General features: G+C 38.0%; 2 protein-coding genes across 4 annotated transcripts; one reads left to right on the top strand and one right to left on the bottom strand.

Annotated features, from left to right (window-relative positions):
• The first annotated feature begins 1,393 nt into the window (after positions 1 to 1,393).
• On the top strand, positions 1,394 to 6,949 carry mob4 (MOB family member 4, phocein). 3 transcript variants are annotated; one of them, XM_055166772.1, is made up of 9 exons: positions 1,394 to 1,581; positions 2,785 to 2,940; positions 4,490 to 4,552; positions 4,828 to 4,928; positions 4,996 to 5,038; positions 5,201 to 5,287; positions 5,369 to 5,448; positions 5,521 to 5,632; positions 5,746 to 6,949. In XM_055166772.1, the coding sequence occupies exons 1-9, from the start codon at positions 1,444 to 1,446 to the stop codon at positions 5,878 to 5,880; spliced, it is 915 nt and encodes a 304-aa protein (XP_055022747.1). In that variant the 5' UTR covers positions 1,394 to 1,443; the 3' UTR covers positions 5,881 to 6,949. The 3 variants fall into 3 exon arrangements, with proteins under 3 accessions (XP_055022747.1, XP_020791919.1, XP_020791918.1); XM_020936259.2 differs by lacking the exons at positions 1,394 to 1,581; positions 2,785 to 2,940 and adding an exon at positions 3,739 to 3,880; XM_020936260.2 differs by lacking the exons at positions 4,490 to 4,552; positions 4,828 to 4,928; positions 4,996 to 5,038; ... (2 more) ...; positions 5,521 to 5,632; positions 5,746 to 6,949 and adding exons at positions 3,022 to 3,111; positions 3,212 to 3,422 and having other exon boundaries at positions 1,427 to 1,581.
• Positions 6,950 to 7,052: 103 nt separating this feature from the next.
• rftn2 (raftlin family member 2) lies at positions 7,053 to 21,329 on the bottom strand. The gene is made up of 9 exons (XM_020936325.2): positions 20,941 to 21,329; positions 11,343 to 11,523; positions 10,109 to 10,217; positions 9,640 to 9,814; positions 9,331 to 9,549; positions 8,614 to 8,720; positions 8,396 to 8,499; positions 8,224 to 8,305; positions 7,053 to 8,013 (listed from the first exon to the last, which is right to left on the bottom strand). The coding sequence occupies exons 1-9, from the start codon at positions 21,077 to 21,079 to the stop codon at positions 7,810 to 7,812; spliced, it is 1,320 nt and encodes a 439-aa protein (XP_020791984.1). The 5' UTR covers positions 21,080 to 21,329; the 3' UTR covers positions 7,053 to 7,809.
• Positions 21,330 to 22,123: the final 794 nt, after the last annotated feature.

Genomic DNA, 22,123 nt, shown 5'->3' with positions numbered 1-22,123 from the left:
TCCACAACAAAAATCAATAATAATTTTCAGTAATTCCTCTGGTGGTTACAAGTGGCACTGCTACAAATGAATGAAATTTATCTGTGCTGTTAAACAAATATCAGCTAACCTGAGCTAATGTAAAAGAAGATTCTGTTATACTTCTTTTGGAATGAACATCATGTTACTACAACAGTAACACCAAATTTGTGAAATAATTATTCTATGAATGAACAAACAACAGTATACTTCATCATTATAGCTAAGCCACTCATAGGTTGTGTTTAACTAAAGGGTAAAAGACTGCAACATTTTAATTGAGTTCCGAAATCAGTTCCTTGTTACCCCACGTGTCCCCTCAGGTCGTGCGTCACAAGGTCAAACTGAAAAGCATGTACGGAAGTCTCTCCATCCCAGACCAGAGTCAGAGCTGTCTCATTCATTTACTAACGCTTCACAAACAGCTGTCATGTACAACTTCAAATGATGCAAATTAAACCCTTCCTATCATCATCATGTTACTGAGATAAAACTATTATTTTAGCTCATTGAACCTTCAAGTAACCGTGCATCTAATACTTTTGCTAAAAACGATCTGAATTAAACAATTATAAGCCTGATTTGTACCTAAGTGGTCACAAGCAGCTGTCGCTTAAAAACAATGGGAGGTCTGTCTGATGCATACTTCTACGGTCACCAAATGCTAGCCAAGAGCGAGCAAAACTAGCAGTGCTAAAGCGTGATAAAATAACACACATGTGTAAAGCACCCCAACATACGCTACACATTCAAAACTCGATTTACTGAACCATGCACTGATTAATCCGTAACATCCATAGCATTATAGAAAGGGAAGAGTAAATGACAGTCCTTACTTTTGCGGGAAAGTTTAGCCACAAGGTGCGGATCTGCTCCTTGGAGTGATATAACGAGAGTAGCTGAGGACAGTGGTGAGGTGCGAGTGGCTTTTTCAGATGGGACTGCACATGGTCTTTCACATCCGGGTAATTTGCCGGCGTACCCAGGACCATGTATAATATAATTGGGAATCTTTTTTGTTGCCTGAGATGACTTTATTGTATATGATATGAGTATTTTACACATTATGGTATTCATTGGATATAATTCCTTCTTTATACTGATGACTTGGGCAACTCTTTCATTCACTTTACGCTCAAATAAGACAGAGACCTTGGCAATGCTCATTTCCGGGAGGACAATTCCAGAATTTTCGCCTGTGCCATTGGAGGAAAGGGTGGAGGTCAAAGTTGACATTGTGCAACATTGCTTCAACTTAAAATTACTAAAAATGGATACTAGTTTGTCATGTGTCCTTAATATGTGTGTGTGTGCATGATATCACCTGTGGGACAAGCCTGTAATCTACAGATGACAGTTATTCAATGTGTCTAAATGTACTAGAAATTTCTGCAAGGATGATTTGAAGTGTAACACCTTGTGCGCATGCGTACATCAGTTCTGGATATTTCTTCACGTGTTGGAAGCACTTGGACTCCCCCAGTGTGTCCCATCCATCCACGCTGTGTCAGATACCGGGGTACAGCTCTGCGCTTATTATCAGACCACACTCATACACAAATGGTAAGACACGTTTAACAAAACGCTTTTGTTGTTAAGTCTTCTCCACAGCCGAGAAGCCATAGAAAATGTGCATTTAGCTTCTTGATGCTAACCATTTGATATGGCTAACTAGAACTTAGCCAACATCTGCTTGACAAGGTCACTCTGGAGACAAGGCTCTAAGCCTTCTTTTCAGCGTTGTCTTCGTAATTTGCACTTAAATGTTTCATGCAGTGTGACGAACCCCATGTTAATGCACTGAGAGGAAAGATACTTGTGTGAGCATCCTGAGGTGCATGAATAACTCATGGTTACAGTTTTGTCACTTGTTAAGGTAAAAGTTGTGATATTTTTTAGGAGATCTTGTTCTTCTGGCTGTGATCAGCATTCATTCTCCAGTGACATTTACAATTAGCTACAGAGATTTCTGATAATCCCATACATCGATTGAACTAATTATTTTACTTACTTTAATAATTTATTTCTACATTAGAAAGCTGCCATTAGCATTGTCATTTAGCCTATACCCTGTGAAGTTTTAATAGAAAATGCAACATTAAAATATGAGGGATAATATGAACTTGTTTGCACCCAATTATATTTTAAATAATATCTTATGGTATTCAACAATAGACACCCCAATTGATTCTGTAACCATATACATCTATGGTTGTAACATAAAGAAACTGAAGTCCAGCACTTTGATTTTAGTAAGTCCATGTTTCAAGACCTTGGAGTCATAAGCTCTAATGGCTTCTCTCTTTAACCATGTGTCCTTGATTGTCACACTCATCACAGTTATCTTAAAAACGTTATCTAGCCAATGAGCAGTCCTTGTTCCCCTTAACCCTTGTTGGATAAACATTCACCTATGAAAGACATATCCGGCAGCTTTCTACAAACTTTACTTAGACATTGCATCATGTGACCTATTCCCTCCCATCCCTCCCTCAGGCAACCTTCAACCAAGGTTACCAGCATCTATTATCAAATTGTTGTCTGGTGATAGTTTACCTAATGTGCCTCACCTCTGTGACACATGATCAAAATTACAACATAGTGAAGACCTGAAGATCTGAGGAGGAAACTGCAAATCGTGTGCAACCAGTAGCCATTTTTAAGAACTGCGTCTATTCACTGAGCAGTTTCTTACACATTTGAAGTCCTTGTTTTGTATGTGTGTAATATTATAATTAATGTTTTAACTTTAACCGCTACTTTCAGGCGTTCAGAAAATTCCTACCCCTGTTTGACCGTGTGTTAGTGGAGCGTTTAACAGCAGAGACAGTAACTAAAGGGGGCATTATGCTGCCAGAGAAGTCTCAAGGCAAAGTGCTTCAGGCCACAGTAGTAGCAGTTGGACCTGGGTCCGTAAATCAAGTAAGCATCTTTTTATTAACACGCTGGGAGGCAGTTATTTATTTGCCACTCAATGTCTGATTTTTATTTATTTTTTTCCAGAAAGGAAATGTTCAGCCTGTGAGTGTAAAAGTTGGAGAGAAGGTCCTTCTCCCTGAATATGGTGGAACTAAAGTCATTCTAGATGACAAGGTAAGGAATGTGAAAAAAAACAAAAACAAATAAACAAGAAAAAAAATGCTTAGTCGTTTTATGAATTTATAATTTTATAATTTTTATTAACTCTCTTTAGGACTATTTCCTGTTCCGGGACGGAGATATTCTTGGCAAATATGTTGACTGAATCTTCTGCTTCGATATTCATTGCTGTACAGCATGTCATTGTCCTTTTCATAGATAAGAAAAATTATGTTGTCCAATTCATATTTTGTTTTGTATCTTATTGCCATTGTAAATAATTCTAATCACGTTTTGTTACAATAAAACTAAACTGTCAAATCTTGCCTCCTGTTCACGTGACCAAGTTACTACCAGCCTGTCTAACACTTTGAGGTAATCTCGGGTGAGCTTAATAAAAGAACTTATCTATGTTAATCTGTCTAATCAAGGGTTTACCACGTCTGGACTAAATTGTAAACAACAGAATTCAGATTCAAACAGTGCTTTTAGGATGCAAAATAAATAGGCCTAAAAATAATATAGAAATTTAGTTATTGGTGAGGGCTCAAACTATTATCCCATTAACACCCATGACACAGAGCGTATAAAAATGGTGCTTCTTTAAATTTCATGGTTTATAATGGTAAAAGTGTAGACAAAAAGGAGCAGACGGTCCGAGCAGCTGACGTCGGAGAGCGTCGCTACAACGCAGAGCGGGCGAACATCCGGGTATTCTGTCGCGATGGTCATGGCGGAGGGCACTGCAGTTCTCAGGAGGAATCGGCCTGGAACCAAGGCAAAGGTACATCTTTCAAACCAAATGGACACAGAAATGTGTTATATTATACATCTACTGTAGCCGTATTAATGGCCATGTATTTGATTATCAAGTATATAATTTGTATCTCCTCAACACACTACACACTGGAAGGCCCGACCTGGAAATAGGCAACAGGCTAACATTAGCTAGCCCCGTTTTCCACTTCCCGGAGTATTGTTACTAAACAAATCTGCTAGTTTAATTCAAAAATTTAAGCTTACGCGTTTTATTGATGTGTAATAGGTGTAAGAAAGCAGAGACCAGTCTGGTAATCTACATCGCTTTGCATTTTAGCTGTTCAGCTGATGATCGGGTTTCAAGCTAACTGTTACTGCTAGCTAATGTTAAACGTAGCAATGTCTATACAAATATTTGTGTATTAACTGGGTTGAATCGCTGTAAAGAAGTTAGCGTCACTAGTTTCAGTCTTGAAATCGTATACACGTTCTCATTACTTATTGTCTGAACCACCACTTTCGCCTGAGTTTTATTGGCTGAAACGGCACTGCTTGTTATTTTGGTTATGAAGCTCTGTTAAAATGTCAGCTACACCCTGTTTTAATATAGACTAAAATGTCCTCCCTTGTGTAGGATTTCTACAACTGGCCGGATGAATCATTCGAGGAGATGGACAGCACCCTCGCTGTTCAACAGGTGTGTGGACACCGTGTGTGTGGGAAGGCAACTGTCACACATGCAACCTGCTCTTGGACAGTATAGGACACTAATGCCTAGTTCATCTGACAAGAGTTATAGCATATACATTCTTATTGAACAAATGGATCACTTATATGAAGATTTCATACTAGGTTTACTGTCTTACTTAAGGCCCCTCTTCATAATAATAATATTTTGCTTTGTATACATTGTTTGTTTTTATAGTGTTACTTTTATAATTGGTGAATACTTTGTTTTCTTTTTCTTTACAGTATATACAGCAAAACATTCGGTCAGATTGTTCAAATATTGACAAAATCCTAGAACCTCCAGAGGGTCAAGATGAGGGTGTATGGAAATATGAGCACCTCAGGTAATGATTACATGTTCGCTTCAGCAATACGCTCATGCTGATTTTAACTGTTTTCTCTAACACACAGGCAGTTCTGTCTGGAGCTTAATGGGTTAGCTGTCAAACTGCAGGTATGTAATATGATTATCGTGCATTTTTATTTGTATAAAATAAACTGAAGAAATGAGTAAACATCCAATATTCTGCTGAACAGATCTACTTTAAAATAGATATAGAATGCTTTAATGTTTTATGCAAAATTATATGTTTTGTGTTTCATGGTTTTTTGTCAGAGTGAGTGCCATCCTGACACCTGCACCCAAATGACAGCCACAGAACAGTGGATCTTTTTATGTGCTGCTCATAAGACACCCAAAGAGGTAATGGAAACATTGCCCTCCTATTATGAATACATTTTGTGCGTACTGTTTTGATAACTTTACTTTCTGTTGAACTTGCAGTGCTCTGCCATTGACTACACCAGGCACACGCTGGACGGAGCTGCCTGCCTTCTTAATAGCAACAAATACTTTCCTAGCAGGTTGGTTATTATTAATAATCAGCATATTATACATTTTTTGTACAGTTAATATTAAGATTTTAATCTTCTAAGGGTGAGCATCAAGGAATCATCAGTGGCCAAACTAGGCTCTGTGTGTCGTCGCATATATAGGATATTCTCTCATGCCTACTTCCATCATCGCCAGATATTTGACAAGTATGAGGTGGGTTACTTATTGAGAAGCACTTCTATCAACACGCTTTCCTGTACTCCCAAAACAAAAGTGAACTACAGACTGCCAGAATATTTTTTTCATAGTTTGTTGTGTCTGTACAGAATGAAACGTTCCTGTGTCACCGGTTTACACGCTTCGTAATGAAGTACAATCTGATGTCCAAGGACAACCTGATCGTGCCCATTCTGGAGGAGGAAGTTCAGAACACCTCGTCAGCAGGGGAGAGTGAAGCCTAAAGATACAGCAGCTGCCATAAAAAGAGAAATATGTAAACACAATTTATAAGGTGATGGTTGACCGGCTAAGACACACATACTCACTCATACTGGACACACACACTACAGTGTATTTAGGCTCTTGTCTAGCATCACTGTCTGTTGGCCTCCTCTTCCTTAATCCCCCGTGTCTGTCTGAAGGTACGGTTGTAGGATAGGACTAAACCAGGTCTACATAGTTGACAGACTTTCATTAGCATTAACAATTGCTGTTCAGACTCATGCTGTAATTCTTCCACCAGGGGGCCACAGCTGTTTCTGAATAAAGACCCGCTCTCACCACTTATTTAGGGAACCTTTTTGTTGAATCTTTTGAGCAGCTGGATTTGCAAATTTTATGTAATCATGGTGACCTGTATTGATGACAAAGGCGCACTGACAGCCTCCCTTTGTAAATATTCCTGCCTTTATCTCTTTTTCACATCATATTTTCTGATGGTGCTTCACTTTTTGTGTCCGCTTCTGTTCTATATTTGCTTGTGTTGCCTCATCCTGTTTGGGGATGTCCCATGTTATGGATCACTAAATTAGCCTGCTGACTTAATTATGCTTAAACACAATGTAGGTGTGGTTTGTGTGTTAGTGAACAAAGAAATCTAATCTCTAGCTTTGTACATGTAATAGCAACCAGATAATCTCCCTCTTTGGGCTCTGACAGAGTATTTAGGAAAACTTCTTTGCCAACTCTGATCCTGCTTTGTGACACGCCCCTATTTTAGTGTAAAACGTGCCCAGTACCTCTTTGCCTATATGGATTAGCAATTGTTATATGAGCTTTACAAGCAGAAACTGTGCTGCTCGAGGCCAGTTTTATTGTTTTCAATGTTAAAAAAAAAACACAAGAAAGGATGGAATATTGGCTACACTGAAGTTCTGGAGCACAACCTCCCATCTCTTACCCTCTCCCTCATTAAGTTATTTTGTGGGAGGAGTCTTGTCAATCCAACCCACTGTTTTTTTAATAAACTAAAAATTTTGTTACTGTTGACATTTTCATGATGTCTGTTAATAAAAAAAGACCTATTATTCACATGTTTTTACGAATCAAATCATTTTCATTTTTACAAGCTTTTTACTTGAGTTACAACAAAATGGCATTCATATTAATATAAAAAGCATAACTGAATGAAATATACAGCCTTCCCATGGAGCATCACAAACACTGTACAATGTAAACATTAATATTAGAAACACTAACTTAATATGTGAAAACACTAGTGCTGACACCTTAAATAATAGTTCTAAATCTCAATAATTGTGAGAACTGAAACTCCCAGTGATAGAATAGTCTATTTTACAATATGTACAACAAGCTTCAATATCAACTGTTTCTTTAACAAAATGTATGTGATGAGTAACACTAAGTTAGTACCATTTGCTATACAATCAAATGAAAGTTTTGATACTTGAAAAAAACAGTTCTAACCATTCAATAAAATAAAAGCAGTAAAATGTTATGGGTCATCCAGATGTGCTTATTGTCTAAATACTAACCGTACCAAAATTGTGAAGGAACTATTAAAATCTGTCACAAAGAAACCTTTAAACCATTAACCTTATTTATGATAGTTGCACCACTGTCAATCACCAGTGTTTTAATGCATCTTTGTAACAGTCCAAAACATAATACTGTTATTGTCAGCACATGAACAGGAGCCTTTTTCAGTTCTTTTAGGCAATCATCCTTATTATGGCTTTATGAAATAAAAGTGCTTGAATCAAAAGGTAATGAACTTGATGGAAACTAAACAGTCTATTGATAGCACTGTCCAATCAGGAAGAGAGGCCTCTTCCGCTGTGTCCACATCCTTTTCCTTGGTTAATCTGTAGTCCCCAAAAAAATAACTCCTCATGTAAATGTCTGGACGGAAGTGTTGTCTGCAGCACAGCTCACATACAGGTGACCTCGGCCTTGCCCTCGTCGGGTTCAAAGCCGCCCTCCTCCAGGTGGGACAGGGAGCTGGGATAGCCTCCACCAAACACTGGGAAGCCCCCGATACCTCCTGCTATAGGAGACAGCTCCTGTGGGGAGACCGGGCTGCTTACAGACCTGCTTACTGAGCGGCTGGAGACTTCACTGTGTACAGACAGGGACTGTGAACACACAGGTTTGACAGGCTAATTTATTATGATCATAAGAGCCCATGTATTTTCATTAATAATGAACTCGGGGCACTAAAATGAAACAATATACAGATTTATGCAAACTCACTAGTTTGACATGTCTTTCCTGAGATATCACCAATAAAACAAACTGCCTCTAAATGTTGAGACCAATTGTTCGTTAGCTCTTGGTGTACTCACCTTGTTCCTCTGTTGTGGTGCAGGTTGACCTCTCACTGGTCTTTGTAGAAACACAACCTGCTTGGTGGCCAGGTTCCCATCACTTCAGTTTCAAACAAAACACAGTATTGGTCAAATACACAGATAAAAAAAAGTTTTGTATTTTTCTGTTATGTGCATTACAGGTAAGTACCTGTCATGTCTGATGATGGGTGTGGGCAGCACACATGTAAGAAGCCAGCCAAACTCAGCCAGTGTGTGGAGGAGTGGACCATAATCAGTCTTTACGTTTGAACCCTGTAGAAAAACAAAATATGCACAGTAAAATAAATAGTATACATTTGGATTCATCTTAGAAAAGGCAAAACATTTCCAAAAATTTGTATTACTGCATAAGAGAATAAGAGAGACCTCTATAACTGTCCATTGCTCCACCACTATAGTGTCGTTGGCAGGGGGCGCTGTGCTTCGCTCTTCATACACAAACAGCCCCTCCAGAGATCTGGGCACAGGCTCTCCTAAAGTGATATTGAAGTGAATAATGAGCAGTGTATTTCTCAATGTATAAGTATAACAGGTGGGGGAATGAAGTAATAGACCTAGTTTAGAAAAATTAGGCAGGCTGTGGAGTGCCTAATAATAATCTATTTTTATTATTTCTAATTCTAGACTAGATGTTTACAGATTTGGATTTCTGCTCTTCCTCTGAGGGGAACAGGAAGTAAAGCTTCCAATGTCAATTACACATCTCCAAATATAGATATGAGGAAAGAGTGGAAGCAGGGAACAGTTTTGTATACAAGATTACAATAATATAAATATATACACATGGTTTTCTTTAGATTTTTCTTTTCCATCTTCCAAAGTGCAGAATACAAAAATTGTTTACCAGAGATTTAACACAGTCCCTTCCATGTAATATGTACCAGTAAATTAGCTATTGCACCCTTGTTGCTAGAATTGCAATCACATCTTTTCTCAACTACTAATAAGAACACAGGCTCTTGAGATGTACAATATTATTTTTGTGGGGTCTAAAAACACACAAAACAAAATCAATTAACTTTGACTTAAAACTTCCAAAGTTCACATACTACTACTCCAAGTCAAACCTGAGATCAAACTTACCTTTAGGCGTGTCCCAGTAGACAAAAGAGTCCACCAATGACCAGCCTTTGCGGTAGTAGGCTGCTGTCAGTTCCAGCCAATCAGCTTCCAGGGCGCTGACCACCTGACCCTTTCTAGAGACCCGCATTGACAGAGCTCCCTGATGATACTGACACCCGAGGGAGTCCAGCGGAGCACAGCCAGGGGCCCAGGAGTGGAAGAAGACCAGCAACCGCAAGTCTTCACCAAGTCAAAGAAAACAATGAAAAGAATTATGACACATCTATGAGCTTGTAAAAAACAGAGTCATAATAGTAGTAAAAGTAGTACCTGGACTATAGGTATGTTCTTCCAGTTCTCTTTCTCCAGGTGGAGTGCGAGGAGGGGTGCGAGGAGGGGAGCGGCAGCCTCTTTTTGGACTGTGTACCCGACCATTACTGACCCCACTCACCTGCTGTAGGACCGAGCCAACGAATCGAACGCCCCCACGAGCACTGCTGTTCACCTGTAGAGAGGTCCAAAATAATCAGTGCTTGGTCATTATTACTTTGGAAGTAGGCTGCAGAAATATATGCAGAATAACTATTCATAAAATGATAACAGTGCTAACACCAGTTTAATTTCTTCATATTTTTGAAATATTATTAATTGACTTCATCTGATCTATCAGATCACACAGGGGCTAAGAATTTGAAGCTTTAATTGAATGAATTGTTAACAATTGTGACATTTTTGCTCAGATAATTAATAATTAATACAAATTAATATGTTTTCCATTGTCATTCTCTGTACTACTAACCCTGTCAATGAGAGCTCGGACTGTGTCTCCAGTCAGTGAGTCTCCAGGTAAAGGCCACTCCTCCACCCTCAGCACTGGAACACTGTGGCACATAGCTGCTGTCTGTTTACTGCAAACACAAAATAACTCATCTTTAAACTGTGGAATAGTGATGGACAAGATCCTCTTTGTACTCCACTGTTAATATGACAGGTCCAGCTGGCAGGTTCATAGTTCAGTTGTTATTGCCACTTAACAGCAGACACAAACCGATGAATCATTAATTAACCCGGCAGGAGATGACCATAAGACACTGTCTAAGCAATTACACACAACCGGTAAACAATGATTTGAGTGATCTATAGTGACAACACCTTATGAATCAGAGTACTATTTTTACACAGTCAACAACCAGATGTAATATTGACCTAACCCTGTCGTCTATTATCAGTATTGTGCCTAAGCTGAACCACAATGAAAACTATCATAATAATAATTTTCAATGGTCACCATATATGAATTGGAAAGGCAGCAGTTCTATGGGTAATATGTTCTGCCCAGTATAAAATATATGTACAGTATGTGTACAATTTCAAGAGCCTCTTGTCCCCTAGGTAATTTTGCACTTAAGAAAACTGAATCATGATGTATTAATATTAAATAATACACTTAATCTTGTCTGAAAAATTGCAATAGGATGCTTTAACTCAACTCTAGTACATGCAGTACCCTACAAACCGAATCAAAATCATATTACTTCCACTAATATGCCACAGTTAAACCCTATTGGCTGAGGGAAAACCCTTGTTGTCAGGTGGCCTCACCCAATAGGAACCCAGATACAGTTAAAACCAGTCCCCATTTCTCCTCCTGTCACACCAGTCTGACCTCCTACAATGGTTTCCCATTAAATATGCAGCTCTCTTCATGTATCATTTATTCATTTACTAGACAGTATCATAGTAAATGAGCACGCACAGTGGGACGGCAAGTGTGGAGGCAAGTGTGGAGGCAAGTGTGGAGGCAGCAGAGCCTCGAGTCACAACATTATAGGTTCAGAGGCTAGAATATTTGAAGAACTGCTCAAAGTGAGTAAAATCAACTGGATATAAAAGTTATACATTAAATATAGTTATATAGTATAAATATAGTATTACAAACAAATATAGTATTACAAACAAATATAATAACAATTTGAAATAGTGCAATCATGCACTTGACCCTTAAAACATTAAAAGTGTAATTATTAATGTACCTTGGTCTGGGACGGGCCAGAATAGCACGGTACAGCAGGCTAAAAGGCAGTGAGCGTGTTCGCCCCACAGACAGGATGATGGGGTGCAGAGCTGTCAGGATGTAGCCTTGTGTGTAGTATGGCTGCAGAGCCTGGGGCAGCTCGGACAAGGAGGCCACATACTGCACTGTGGGACGACTACCTGGAACAAAGAACCAACAAAATGATTATCTCATGGATTTGAACTGTTATTGCATTCCTGTGGGTCTGAGTAGTGTTATACTACTCATTGTCCATAACTTAAAGAAACAACTTTTTGGTGGCAGCACACACGTTGCTCCATGACTCCATAGAAATAGAAAGTTCAAGCCATACTTTGGAACATTCTCCACAGAGATGGATAAGTACCCTTTATGTCTTGTTAAATTTCCTGTTAAATATTATAGACAAAGGAACATTTCCCTGGAGACAAGCATACGGAGGCCATGTTTGAGTCAAGTTTGTGGAGATGCATTACTGTCAGTAGGCTTGCACTTTTTTCAAGTTTTTTTGTTACAATGAAAACATCCATAATGAACATATATGATTTTAAGTTTTTAGTCTATATTTTGACTAAAATGTTACACGTTGGGCTTAAAAATTTGGAAAACAGAACACATTACAGTTATTCAAACACATGTATTATGCACATGTTAGCACTTTTAAAATAGTAACTTCTTTCAAATCTCCCAGTGATTCTAAACTATTCTAAACTAGGACTGACCCCTAGCTGACAAAAAGGGAACAGTTGAACAGAAACAGATCTCTGGATGGGCACCAGTACGTTAACAAACAAGATTGTAAAAAATACAGAAGGAAAGTGAGTAAAAGGAAATTGTTGCCTTGTTAGTGTGAACAAGGCCTGAGACATGTGCTGTTCACAAGCTCATAAAGACCAAAGACAGTTTTTTACACATCATAATCTTAGCATGTTTCTTTTTCCTCCTGTGTGAAATGGCTTTAACAGCCCTGACCCCTGGCTCCAACACATCAGTTCTGCCACACAAGAATGCAAAATGGTGACAGTGATCTTAGTCATTTTTTAAAATGCATATCACGGTACAATTTAACTGGAAAATTACTATTCCCATCTCAAAGCATTACCTTATAGAGTGAAACTATAGTATGAGTGAATTATAATATTACAAAAAGGAAACCTGGCCCTTTCCAGAGAAGTTGTGGAACACATGGTAACATTAAAGGAAGTGTCATTTTGGGCTGAAAAATACATTCATATCTAAAAAAGATAAAGAAATTGGTTTTGAGTATGAAGATTTTCATAAGTTTAAAAATTTAAGCTTTCCATTTAAATATCATGACAACATTACTACTAACTGGTTTCTAGAGACCTGGGTTTGCCTACACAATCATAGTAAATCAAATAAGTAGGAATATAGGCATTTGAATCATAAAGAAGCACCAAGATAGTTTCTACATTTGGCATAAAGTTTAAGACATATTTTTAGACTCCAGATGTTTTTGTGATGTGGCAACGGAGGAGTACAGGCCTGGTGTGGTTTGTTGGTCCCAGAAACAGAGTCAGGTCAGCAAATGTAACATGAACTCAAACTATTATAGAACTACAAATCATTTTTATATTGTCTACTTGTCATAAAAAGTGAATAAGATGGACAATGGTATAGAATTAATTGTGCACATCTCTGAATAAAGTGATAATTTGCTCTTCTATACTTGAGAAAGTGAAGATTTGAGTTTGTGCCAGTATATATCTATCTATATATCTATCTATATCTATATCTATATACACACACATTTTTATCATTCCACATTTTGTACTTAACCTAAAAGTGTCTTATTCAGGTTTTCAGTTAATAACTGTCGCCCCACTGCTCTACTTTCCTCTTGCAATGGCTGCTTCTTCTACTATAAAAAGTCCTATGGGGGTCTAAAAATAATTTTCCAGATTCTTGATGTAATAAAGGCCATTCATAAGTCCCTTCAGACACCCAGACTACAAAAGTATTTCCTACTGCTATTACTTTACTTCCACTTTGTATTTAGAATGCAGTGGGTGGAAAAAGTTGTTTGTGCGTGTTTAGACTGCTGTGTTGTTTTCCTCACTGGCCTTGGCTGGAAATCCTTGTGACCATCACCGTACTTCCTGTGTCCACAAAGACTGGCTGTTCACGGAGAGGTTTGGAAATTTGTGCCCCACTTTAAAACTCTCAACACATCTTACATTCACAAACGCACCAAATTTTAAAGGGCTCGTATTACGCTGTTTTCTGATCTCTGTTATAATGTTGTTTCCACATCACAAGCATGCCCGAAGTTGTGTTTTGCTTCATTCACACATGTTTAAAACACAAACCCTGCATATTTAGGCAGAGGTTTCCTCTCATGGAAAACACTCTGTTCCACCTTGTGATGTTATGTCATAATACAGAAGTGTTCTACTGTGTTTTTAAACTCCATACACCTTCACTTCACTAGAGTCATTTAGATAATTTCAGACTTGGAATTTCTAATCTCTACTGAACTAAATGTAAATGGAGCTGTTGAAAGCTACCACTTCATGACATCACAAGGTGGAACAGAGCATTTTGAGCTTCAGAGATGAAGACAGACTAATAGTAAAGGATTACTCTAATGTGTGAATGAAACAAAAAACAATTCCGGGTATGTTTTTGAGGTGATAACAACATTATAACACAGTTTAAAGATCACAAGAGTAAATTTTGCATAATATAGGACATTTAAACTTTTAGAATCTATAGCATAGGGAGCAAACTGGGGTGGGGGGCCAGTGATGAGGTAATGTGTGAATGAGAGAAAGAAAGAGCATTCCTCCCTGGCTCAACCCCCCACACTCTCTCACGAATACGCGTCGCACAGATCGGGGTGCACAGCTGAGATGACTGACCGCTTTTCAATGGGCTGTCTGGCTGGGTCCATTACGAGGCCAAAAACCCCCAGATCCTCAGTAAAACTTGTAAAGCCAAGGCAGGGCAAATAGCTGTAGTTTATAGCATTCCTGTGGCTATGAACCTCACTCCTAACACTAGGGTGAGTTTAGATTGTACACTACAAAAGGATAATATGGTGTACTTTTGAATGCAAGAAAATGACTTTAAGTGCGTATGACAGGTTTTTATGATTGTCTAATTTTGATTTAATTAGGTGGAATTCTAATTATTGTAAATATAAATTATGGTTTTACACCAATCAAGAAGCTAATTGTGAAGAAAAGCTGAAAAATATGTTGAAAATTACAGGAAGTAGAGATTTCTAAAACATACTGTTGACATCACATTAGGGAGAATTCTCTCCAAAAGTTCGGCACAATTTACAAAAGAAACACATTTTACTTTAAAGTTTAAACATCATTTCAACAAAATGAAGTTGTTTTCTTACATTTGTCAGATAATAATTCAGTGTGTTTGAGGGGTTTTGCTAGGTAACAGTTATATCATTCCTTAGTGTGATGTCACAATTTCCAAGCTGGAAGTAAAACTGTAGACCTAAAAAATGGCCAAAGTGGGAAAACGAGTGTGAATATTTTTTTTTTTTTTTTTTTACAAAAATCTTAAATACAATGATCTTAACTGTGTTTTAGTCAAATGTGTAGTCTAACCTGTCATAGGCACTGTAAGGGGTAATTTGCAGTGCACAGTATGTATCACTGTATATCAGAGAATTACAACGGCTAGTTTATTTCCAAATTTTGTTGTCTTTATAACAAGTGGATTCACATCTACACTGACAAATATAAAAGTTTAAATCAATGAATCCAAACTTTTACATATTTTGTGTTTTCCTCAAAACCCAAAAACATTGGCTCCTGCACAAGACAAAGCAATGCATTCTTTGAAGACATCAGCATCCATAGAACGCCTAATGTCTCCCAAGAGAACTGTGCTGTCAGACATTTAACCAGGGCTTTTGTTGAGTCTCCAGCTCTTCCCCTCCCATGTTTTGGAGTCTTCACACCCCTGAACCCGACCCCCTCCTCTTATCCTCCATCCTGCTGCCAGTCGTCCCATGAAGGGGCCTCTATGGGAGAAAAAAAGCACAGAGGGAGGAGGGCAAATGAAGAGTGTTGATAGGTGCATGTGGGCTGGTGGGGTTTCCAGGGGGCAACAACTGCAGGGCACACAGGGAGAAGTGACAGAAGTAGAAAAAAATGGTCAAGGGGGATTTAGGGGTAGACTAGGTTTACAAGACAAAGTTTTATGGGACTGGAAGTGAATGGGAGTGCGTAAGAAGGTGTGAAAGTGGTCAAATAGTGCCTGGCAACATGGAACCAGGCCAAAACGTGTTTAGGAATTGTTAAATATTTTGATGACGTTAATAAAAGGAGCTACACAGGGTAAATTAGACTTAATGTGATTAGTGAGGGGGTGTTTAATTCCCTAAATGTGGTCATTCTAGGTAATTGTCATGTATTTGTTCAAAATAAGCACTCATAAAATTGTTACTTGAGATAGATACACACAAACTCTCTGAAACGAATAAAAACGTAATCTAGAATAATCCATCAAAGGCCACAGGTTTCAGAGATTACCGGAGATTATAGAGCATTTCATTCATGCAAGATAATAATCATAACAATGAAAGATATTGTACGCAAATATTACTAAATTGTATTTTACTGGATTTTTGATAAAGCAGTTTGATTAACCCGTAGTTCACCCAGTAATTTATGGATCACTGCACTAAATGTTATGTCTATTTCTGTCATCTATTCTCTGTGCTCTCAAGTGCTCTCAAATGTTCAGTAATTTCAGTGGATTGATCATTTTATTTCAGACAATTTTGAGCTCAGAATATTCATTGTTTTTATTATTACCATTTTACAAATACTGATTTACACTATCATTTTTTGGCAGCTTTATGCAACACATTTCCAACAATAAAGATCTGAGTAGACTACATTTTTTCTTTACTAGATTATGTATTGTTAAAAGTACTATATAGTGAATACTGTGATTGCTAATGCTATCTTTTCTAGTGTATGCTATTGTAATATGATCCTTATGCAATTAAATAAACTTAAAAGCTTTCCAATGACCACCTATATCAACAGTACATTCTCTGTGTTTAAGTATGATCTATGAGCACTTTGATGTCCTGCCCACGGCTCCAGGACCAGTCTCCAGACAGAAGAATTGTGGAGTGAAACCAGGGCATGTGAGGAAGAGGAGAGGCACACACAAGAGGAAGAGGAGAGGGCAGGAGTAGAGCACATGTCCTAGAAATGTTTCATCATTTCAAGAGGAAGATGAGAAAAGTAGGTAAGGGGGACACAAGTACACACTCCATTCAGACTATGGTTCAACAGTTATGGCTATTACTAAAACTTGGCTGGCTGAGTTATCTACAGCAGTACCCCAAGACAGGAAAAGTAGTTTTGTTATTTTGTTTAAAAATAATGAGACTGTATTAGGTAATAAAGATAATATTATACTATAAAGATTTTGTGGAACACCAGATATAGGCATGAAGTAGGCTTGTCATAATAAAGGGATGCTAACAAGGCAAACCAGACAGAACAAAATGTCAACAAATCAATGTAAACTTTTTCTTAATATTCTATCATATTTTATGGTATTCATTCATTTTACATAATACTTGATAAATGTATCCATTTATTATCCTTTATTTAACCAAGTTAGGCCTGGCTTTGCTCAGATAGATACATAGTAGGGATGTAACAATAACTGAAATATTGTGATATAGTATCGTCAAAGTTCTCACACTAATATCGTGGATCATCACAATATATCGAATTAGATGTCTCTTTGCTTAAATTAAGAGTTATGGCACAGCAATAGCTAAAAAAGACAGAGGGAACTACATAGACCATGATCCTTTGCTCCATTCCAGTGTAGACTATAAGAAGAAATAACAGTTCTAAGCACTTTTAAGTCTTAGTTCTTTGGATTAAATCTTGTCAAAACATTTTGAGAGGAAAAAGTAGCAATTAACAGTTTTGTCAGCCTCCACAAAGTATCGCAATAAATATCGTACCCTGATTTGTATATCATGAAAATATCGTACCGAGAGATTTGGATATTGTTACATCCCTAATCATGAGCCTCGCCACCATATCGTGAGCTTTTCCAGGATATCTCAATAAATATCGTACCGTGACAATATTGTATCAGGACACTTGGTTATCGTTACACCCCTGATAGATGGATGGGTAGGTGGGTAGGTAGGTATAGACAGATAGACAGACAGACAGACAGGGCAGTGAGCAATGAAGAAAAGGGGCTAAGAGTAGGGGGAGACATTCAGTCTATTGTCTCTGCTACAAGTCTGTGACCAAACTCCAGAGCAGCCTTCAGCCCCACAAAAAAAATAAAAAATAATACTAACTTCTTATTAGTTAGTGGTTAGTAATATTAAGTGCTTGTTTGTTTCTATGGATATGTCATTCCTCTGCTTAGAATGTTCCACAATTTGAGAATAAACAGAACTACCTTACTTTTATTCAATTACATGTAATTTTATTGCTCAAAAGTACATAGCAAAATGGGCATTCTGACTGTGAGTGGGGTCGCCTCTCCGCAGATGCACCTTAAATAAAATATACAGTTTCATATGCACTGAATCACTAACAGAACCAACCAGTCATCCAGAACCACCTGCTATTTCCAGGGTGCGATGCTTGACTGTCTGTCACATGTAACACCTTTGCACAGAGAGAACGTGTGAAAACTGGTAAGACACGAATATGTGCAAATTGAGTGGAAAAAAATAGTGACTAGAGCTCTAAAAACATATCATCAATGCCAAATACCCTAACCTAAAATCATTATGTAACACAGATTCTTAGCACACTTTACTGTAGACAGCTGTCCTTCAGGTGCTTAGGGGGGCGTGCTGGAACATGTGGCTATTAATGCTCAAAAACACACGAGCCCTGGAGCTGTGGAGCCGCCCTCTGAATAAACTACGTCTGCATCCAGCCCTGCAAAGAGAGCTCACCAAAACGTGCAACTTCAGCCACGTTATGCGAGCAGACAGGTTGGCACATGCTAGGAAGTGCTAATAAAAGTGTGCACTAATACCTTTTCTGAACACAGTTATCTAATGGTTTAAGAAATGCATGAAATAGGATAGAAATTGTAGAAATAGTTACTGAGCAGAGTTCAGATTTGAAAGTTGTTCTTTAAATGGCAATGATTAAAAGTCTGTAATGTTTATCTTCAATTAAATTGTGTATAAAAAGCATTTCACTGGACAAAATTAAATAGAATTACAATCAATTATATTTCTTAAGGGTCCTATATTACACAAAATTGACTCTTATGAGCTTTAAGCCATATTATAATGTTACCTCATCAAAAACATGTTGTTTGTCATTGTTTCATTCACACATGTTTGAGTAACTCTTTATCATTAGTCTGTCTACATCTCCAAACCTCAAAATGCTCTGTTCCACCTTGTGATGTCACGAAGCAGTAGTTTTCAAGTTAACAGCTACCTTTTACCTTCAGTTCTGTAGAGGTTGGCAAATCCAGGGCTGAAATTATCCAAATGATTCTAGTGACGGTGTATGGAGTTTAAAAACACAGTGTTTTCCATTTCAGAGAAGAACTCAGTCTAAATATGCAGGGTTTGTGCGTTAAACATGTGTGAATGAAACAAAAAACAATTCCAGGTATGTTTTTGATGAGGAAACAACATTATAACAGAGATCAGAAAATATCTAAACATTAAACATGTCCCTGTTTAATGTTTAGCATATTCTGTTTTTGGAGCTGTCACCAGACTGCACATGACAACCACAGACCCACTGGGTTTATCTTCAGCTCTGTGCCAACGTGAGAGCTTCACACATTCAGAGAGAAGCCTGTTTACACATTTTTAATTAAGGAAGGGTGATAATTATGGAAATTGAATTAAGAAATCTGTGTTTTTGCCTCCTACAATACAAAAGTTTGAGTTGCAATACAATATGAGACCAAGCTTTCCATTTTGTTTGCAAGAATCAACCCTTAACTACTCAATTGGACATTCTCAAAATGTACATTCAACTATATTTAAGATATATGGTTCCTTGGCGAAACAGCTACCTTACTAACTAACTTAACTGAATAAGATAAAAAAAATGTAAAATCTGTAATCAAGATGCCCTACTTGACACAAATCACTATAATTTATTTATAATGAAAAATGTGTTTAAGATTCACTTCATTCCATATTGGTTATTATGTACCATACATTGAATGCCATTTTGTGTAAGTAATAACGGACATAAAGAACTACAATAGACTACAGCATTTTAAGAGAAAATGAGCACACATTATGGGCTGCCTTTGAAGTGACAGCTTGTTCCATTCACCATTACTGACTGCTTAATACTCTACAGGAACAGACCCCCTCCCCTCATTTTGGAGAGCTGCACTTTCCCCATGATTCATTATAGTGGTAGCCTGCTGTTTACATGCCAGGCTCCCATTCAAAACTTAATCACCATTTCCTTCCAAATAGGTCACAGTCAAAATAGCCATGCAGTCCAGGACCAGATAACGGATTATAGAAAAAATCTGAAAATCTCTAATATCTGCTACAAAAGATTATCACACATTCAGGTGAAAACTGTAATTATTAGGTGGATGTATGTCTGGTTTAGCCATATGTAACTTTGAAAATGTTTTATGTTTGCTCGGTCTGTCAAATGAAGAGAATAACTTGTTAGAGAAAACCTCATGTGACCTAATTTTAGATAGGCTGAGATGACAGGCCTGTTGCTAGGAAAATTAAGATACTACTACAGTGTGTAATGCTCCTGCTATGTTGTGAGTGGAGTGTGGTGATAGTATGAATATAACAAAAGAGCACTTTGTCTGGCTCTGGCTGTGTAGTGACGCTCAAACCAGCATAGGACCACTGGTACAAAAGCCCCTATGGGAAAAATAAAGACTCCTAAGAAGTGTATCTCAATGAAAAGCCTCTAGTCTACAGTATATAAGCTACTGTAAGTCTTCTGAATCACTAACAATAATTTGGATTCTTCACAGCAGTTAAGCACAAATAGATAGACAATACTGCAATACTATTAGTGTTGAAACAGGCACACTCCACAGGATAGGCTGCAACAATACTAAACATTTGGGATGTTTTTATTAATTTACTAAGTTATTCTAACTATAGTGTATAAAAAATGATTAGACTAGGCTACTTCCTAAACGACAAAGTAGCCTATAACCAAAAGCATGGCATCAAGCATATGCATAGGCTGCTTCTTATTGAAAACCTATGCTAAAAAGTGTCAGCTCAACAAAACTTCCCAAATCTTACCTTCTAGGCTATAATTTAGATCCTTCACAGCAATTAAGCACAAATAAAAGACAAAAAGACAGTACTGCAATACTATGAGTGTTGAAATAGGCACACTCCATAGGATAAGATGCTACAATACTAAACATTAGGGATGTTTTATTCATTTCTTAAGTTAATCTAAACTGATTGCAACTATAGTGTGTATAAAAGAATTGATTAGACTACTTCCCATGACATCCTATGGCATCAAGCAAGTACATAGGCTGCTACTTACTGAAAACCTATACTAAAAAGTGTCAGCTTGACAAAACTTCCCAAATCTTACCTTCTAGACTAAAATCCAGCAACACATACTCGTACACAGTGTCCGTTTTGGTCTCCACTTGTGGTCTTTTCAAAGTGGAGTAAATCTTCCCCGGGCTACTGTCCTCCGGGTCTTCCAGTTTCCTCAAGCCGCAGCCCATGCTTCCGAGGCGGGTAAGGGGCGCTCGCTCGGGTCGCGGTAAATCTGGAGAAACCACTAAGATTGGCACCTCTTCTCTCTCTATTCAACTTTTAATAGCGCCGCCACTCCATGCCTGTTTTTTTTCTATTTGCGCTGTTAATCCCGATGAGAGGCCACGCAGAGAGTCCAAGGATTATCTGGGAAAAACTGGATAACAAAAACCCGCGACTTTCCTCATAAGAGAGTCCCAGTGGAGGGCGGTCCTGCAGCGGCTCGCTTCGTGAACAGTGTCGTGTCTCCGGTGTGGATCTGGAGGATGAAGCGTGGAGAGGAGGAGCGCACTGCTCCAGAGAAAGTTTCCTCCTGTCAAGTCAAAGATGGATACAAAACTTCACAATAAAAGTAAGGTACACTGTGAACTGGCTTCATCCTCAGTTAAATGAATTTGCTGAAGCTGATTTCATTATGGCCTTAAAAATAAATGAATGCATAGGCTACAGGCTGGAGCCTAGTATACAACATTGTTTTGGGGGTTTACTTTGAAGGATGTGCAGTAAAATGTGCTTTTACTGACACCGGATTCACTGTTATTAACCTCTCAATAAAAAAAACAACTGCCAATTATTGTAGCCTTAATCTGTGAGTGACATATGAAAACATCATTTAAACACAAAGAGCCTACTCATTACTAAAACACCCCCAGATTCTCTCCAAACATTACATAGCATACCAAGACATGTCATATTGGACAGGTTGAGACAGCAAAACAATAAGCTACTGCTACTGTTGCCTGGTAGGTCTAATAATTTTCCACTTATGGACCTCTGGGGTTATTTTACAAGTATAATATCGTGAGAAGATAAGAATAAACATGTGTGCTGTGTAAATATACAAATACTGTCTCAACAAACAAAAAACAATTCTCTCTTTAGGCTCCAGGCCTTGCTTGTGCCCTCCCAGCCTGAGCTGCTGTTGCCTCCATCTGCTTCTCTCTCTCTCAGACTGTGAGTAATTCTATCACTGACCATTTATCAGCACCTATGTCCAAGCGCCACTGATGACC

Source organism: Boleophthalmus pectinirostris, unplaced genomic scaffold (genome assembly GCF_026225935.1).
Source record: "Boleophthalmus pectinirostris isolate CB_2022bp ecotype Guang Dong unplaced genomic scaffold, ASM2622593v1 HiC_scaffold_1, whole genome shotgun sequence".
In the NCBI taxonomy this organism is placed as follows: domain Eukaryota; kingdom Metazoa; phylum Chordata; class Actinopteri; order Gobiiformes; family Gobiidae; genus Boleophthalmus; species Boleophthalmus pectinirostris.
The sequence above is the reverse complement of the archived record's forward strand: the minus strand, read 5'-3'. Positions and strand labels throughout refer to the sequence as shown.

Coding starts and splice junctions, on each gene's coding strand:
- rftn2 (XM_020936325.2), bottom strand. CDS start 21,079: ATGGGCTGCGGCTTGAGGAAACTGGAAGACCCGGAGGACAGTAGCCCG. Junction 11,524..20,940: donor GCTGGATTTTAGTCTAGAAG/GTAAGATTTGGG, acceptor TCTTTGTTCCAG/GTAGTCGTCCCACAGTGCAG. Junction 9,815..10,108: donor TCCGAGCTCTCATTGACAGG/GTTAGTAGTACA, acceptor ACCTCTCTACAG/GTGAACAGCAGTGCTCGTGG.
- mob4 (XM_055166772.1), top strand. CDS start 1,444: ATGCGTACATCAGTTCTGGATATTTCTTCACGTGTTGGAAGCACTTGG. Junction 1,582..2,784: donor ACCACACTCATACACAAATG/GTAAGACACGTT, acceptor CGCTACTTTCAG/GCGTTCAGAAAATTCCTACC. Junction 5,633..5,745: donor AGATATTTGACAAGTATGAG/GTGGGTTACTTA, acceptor GTGTCTGTACAG/AATGAAACGTTCCTGTGTCA.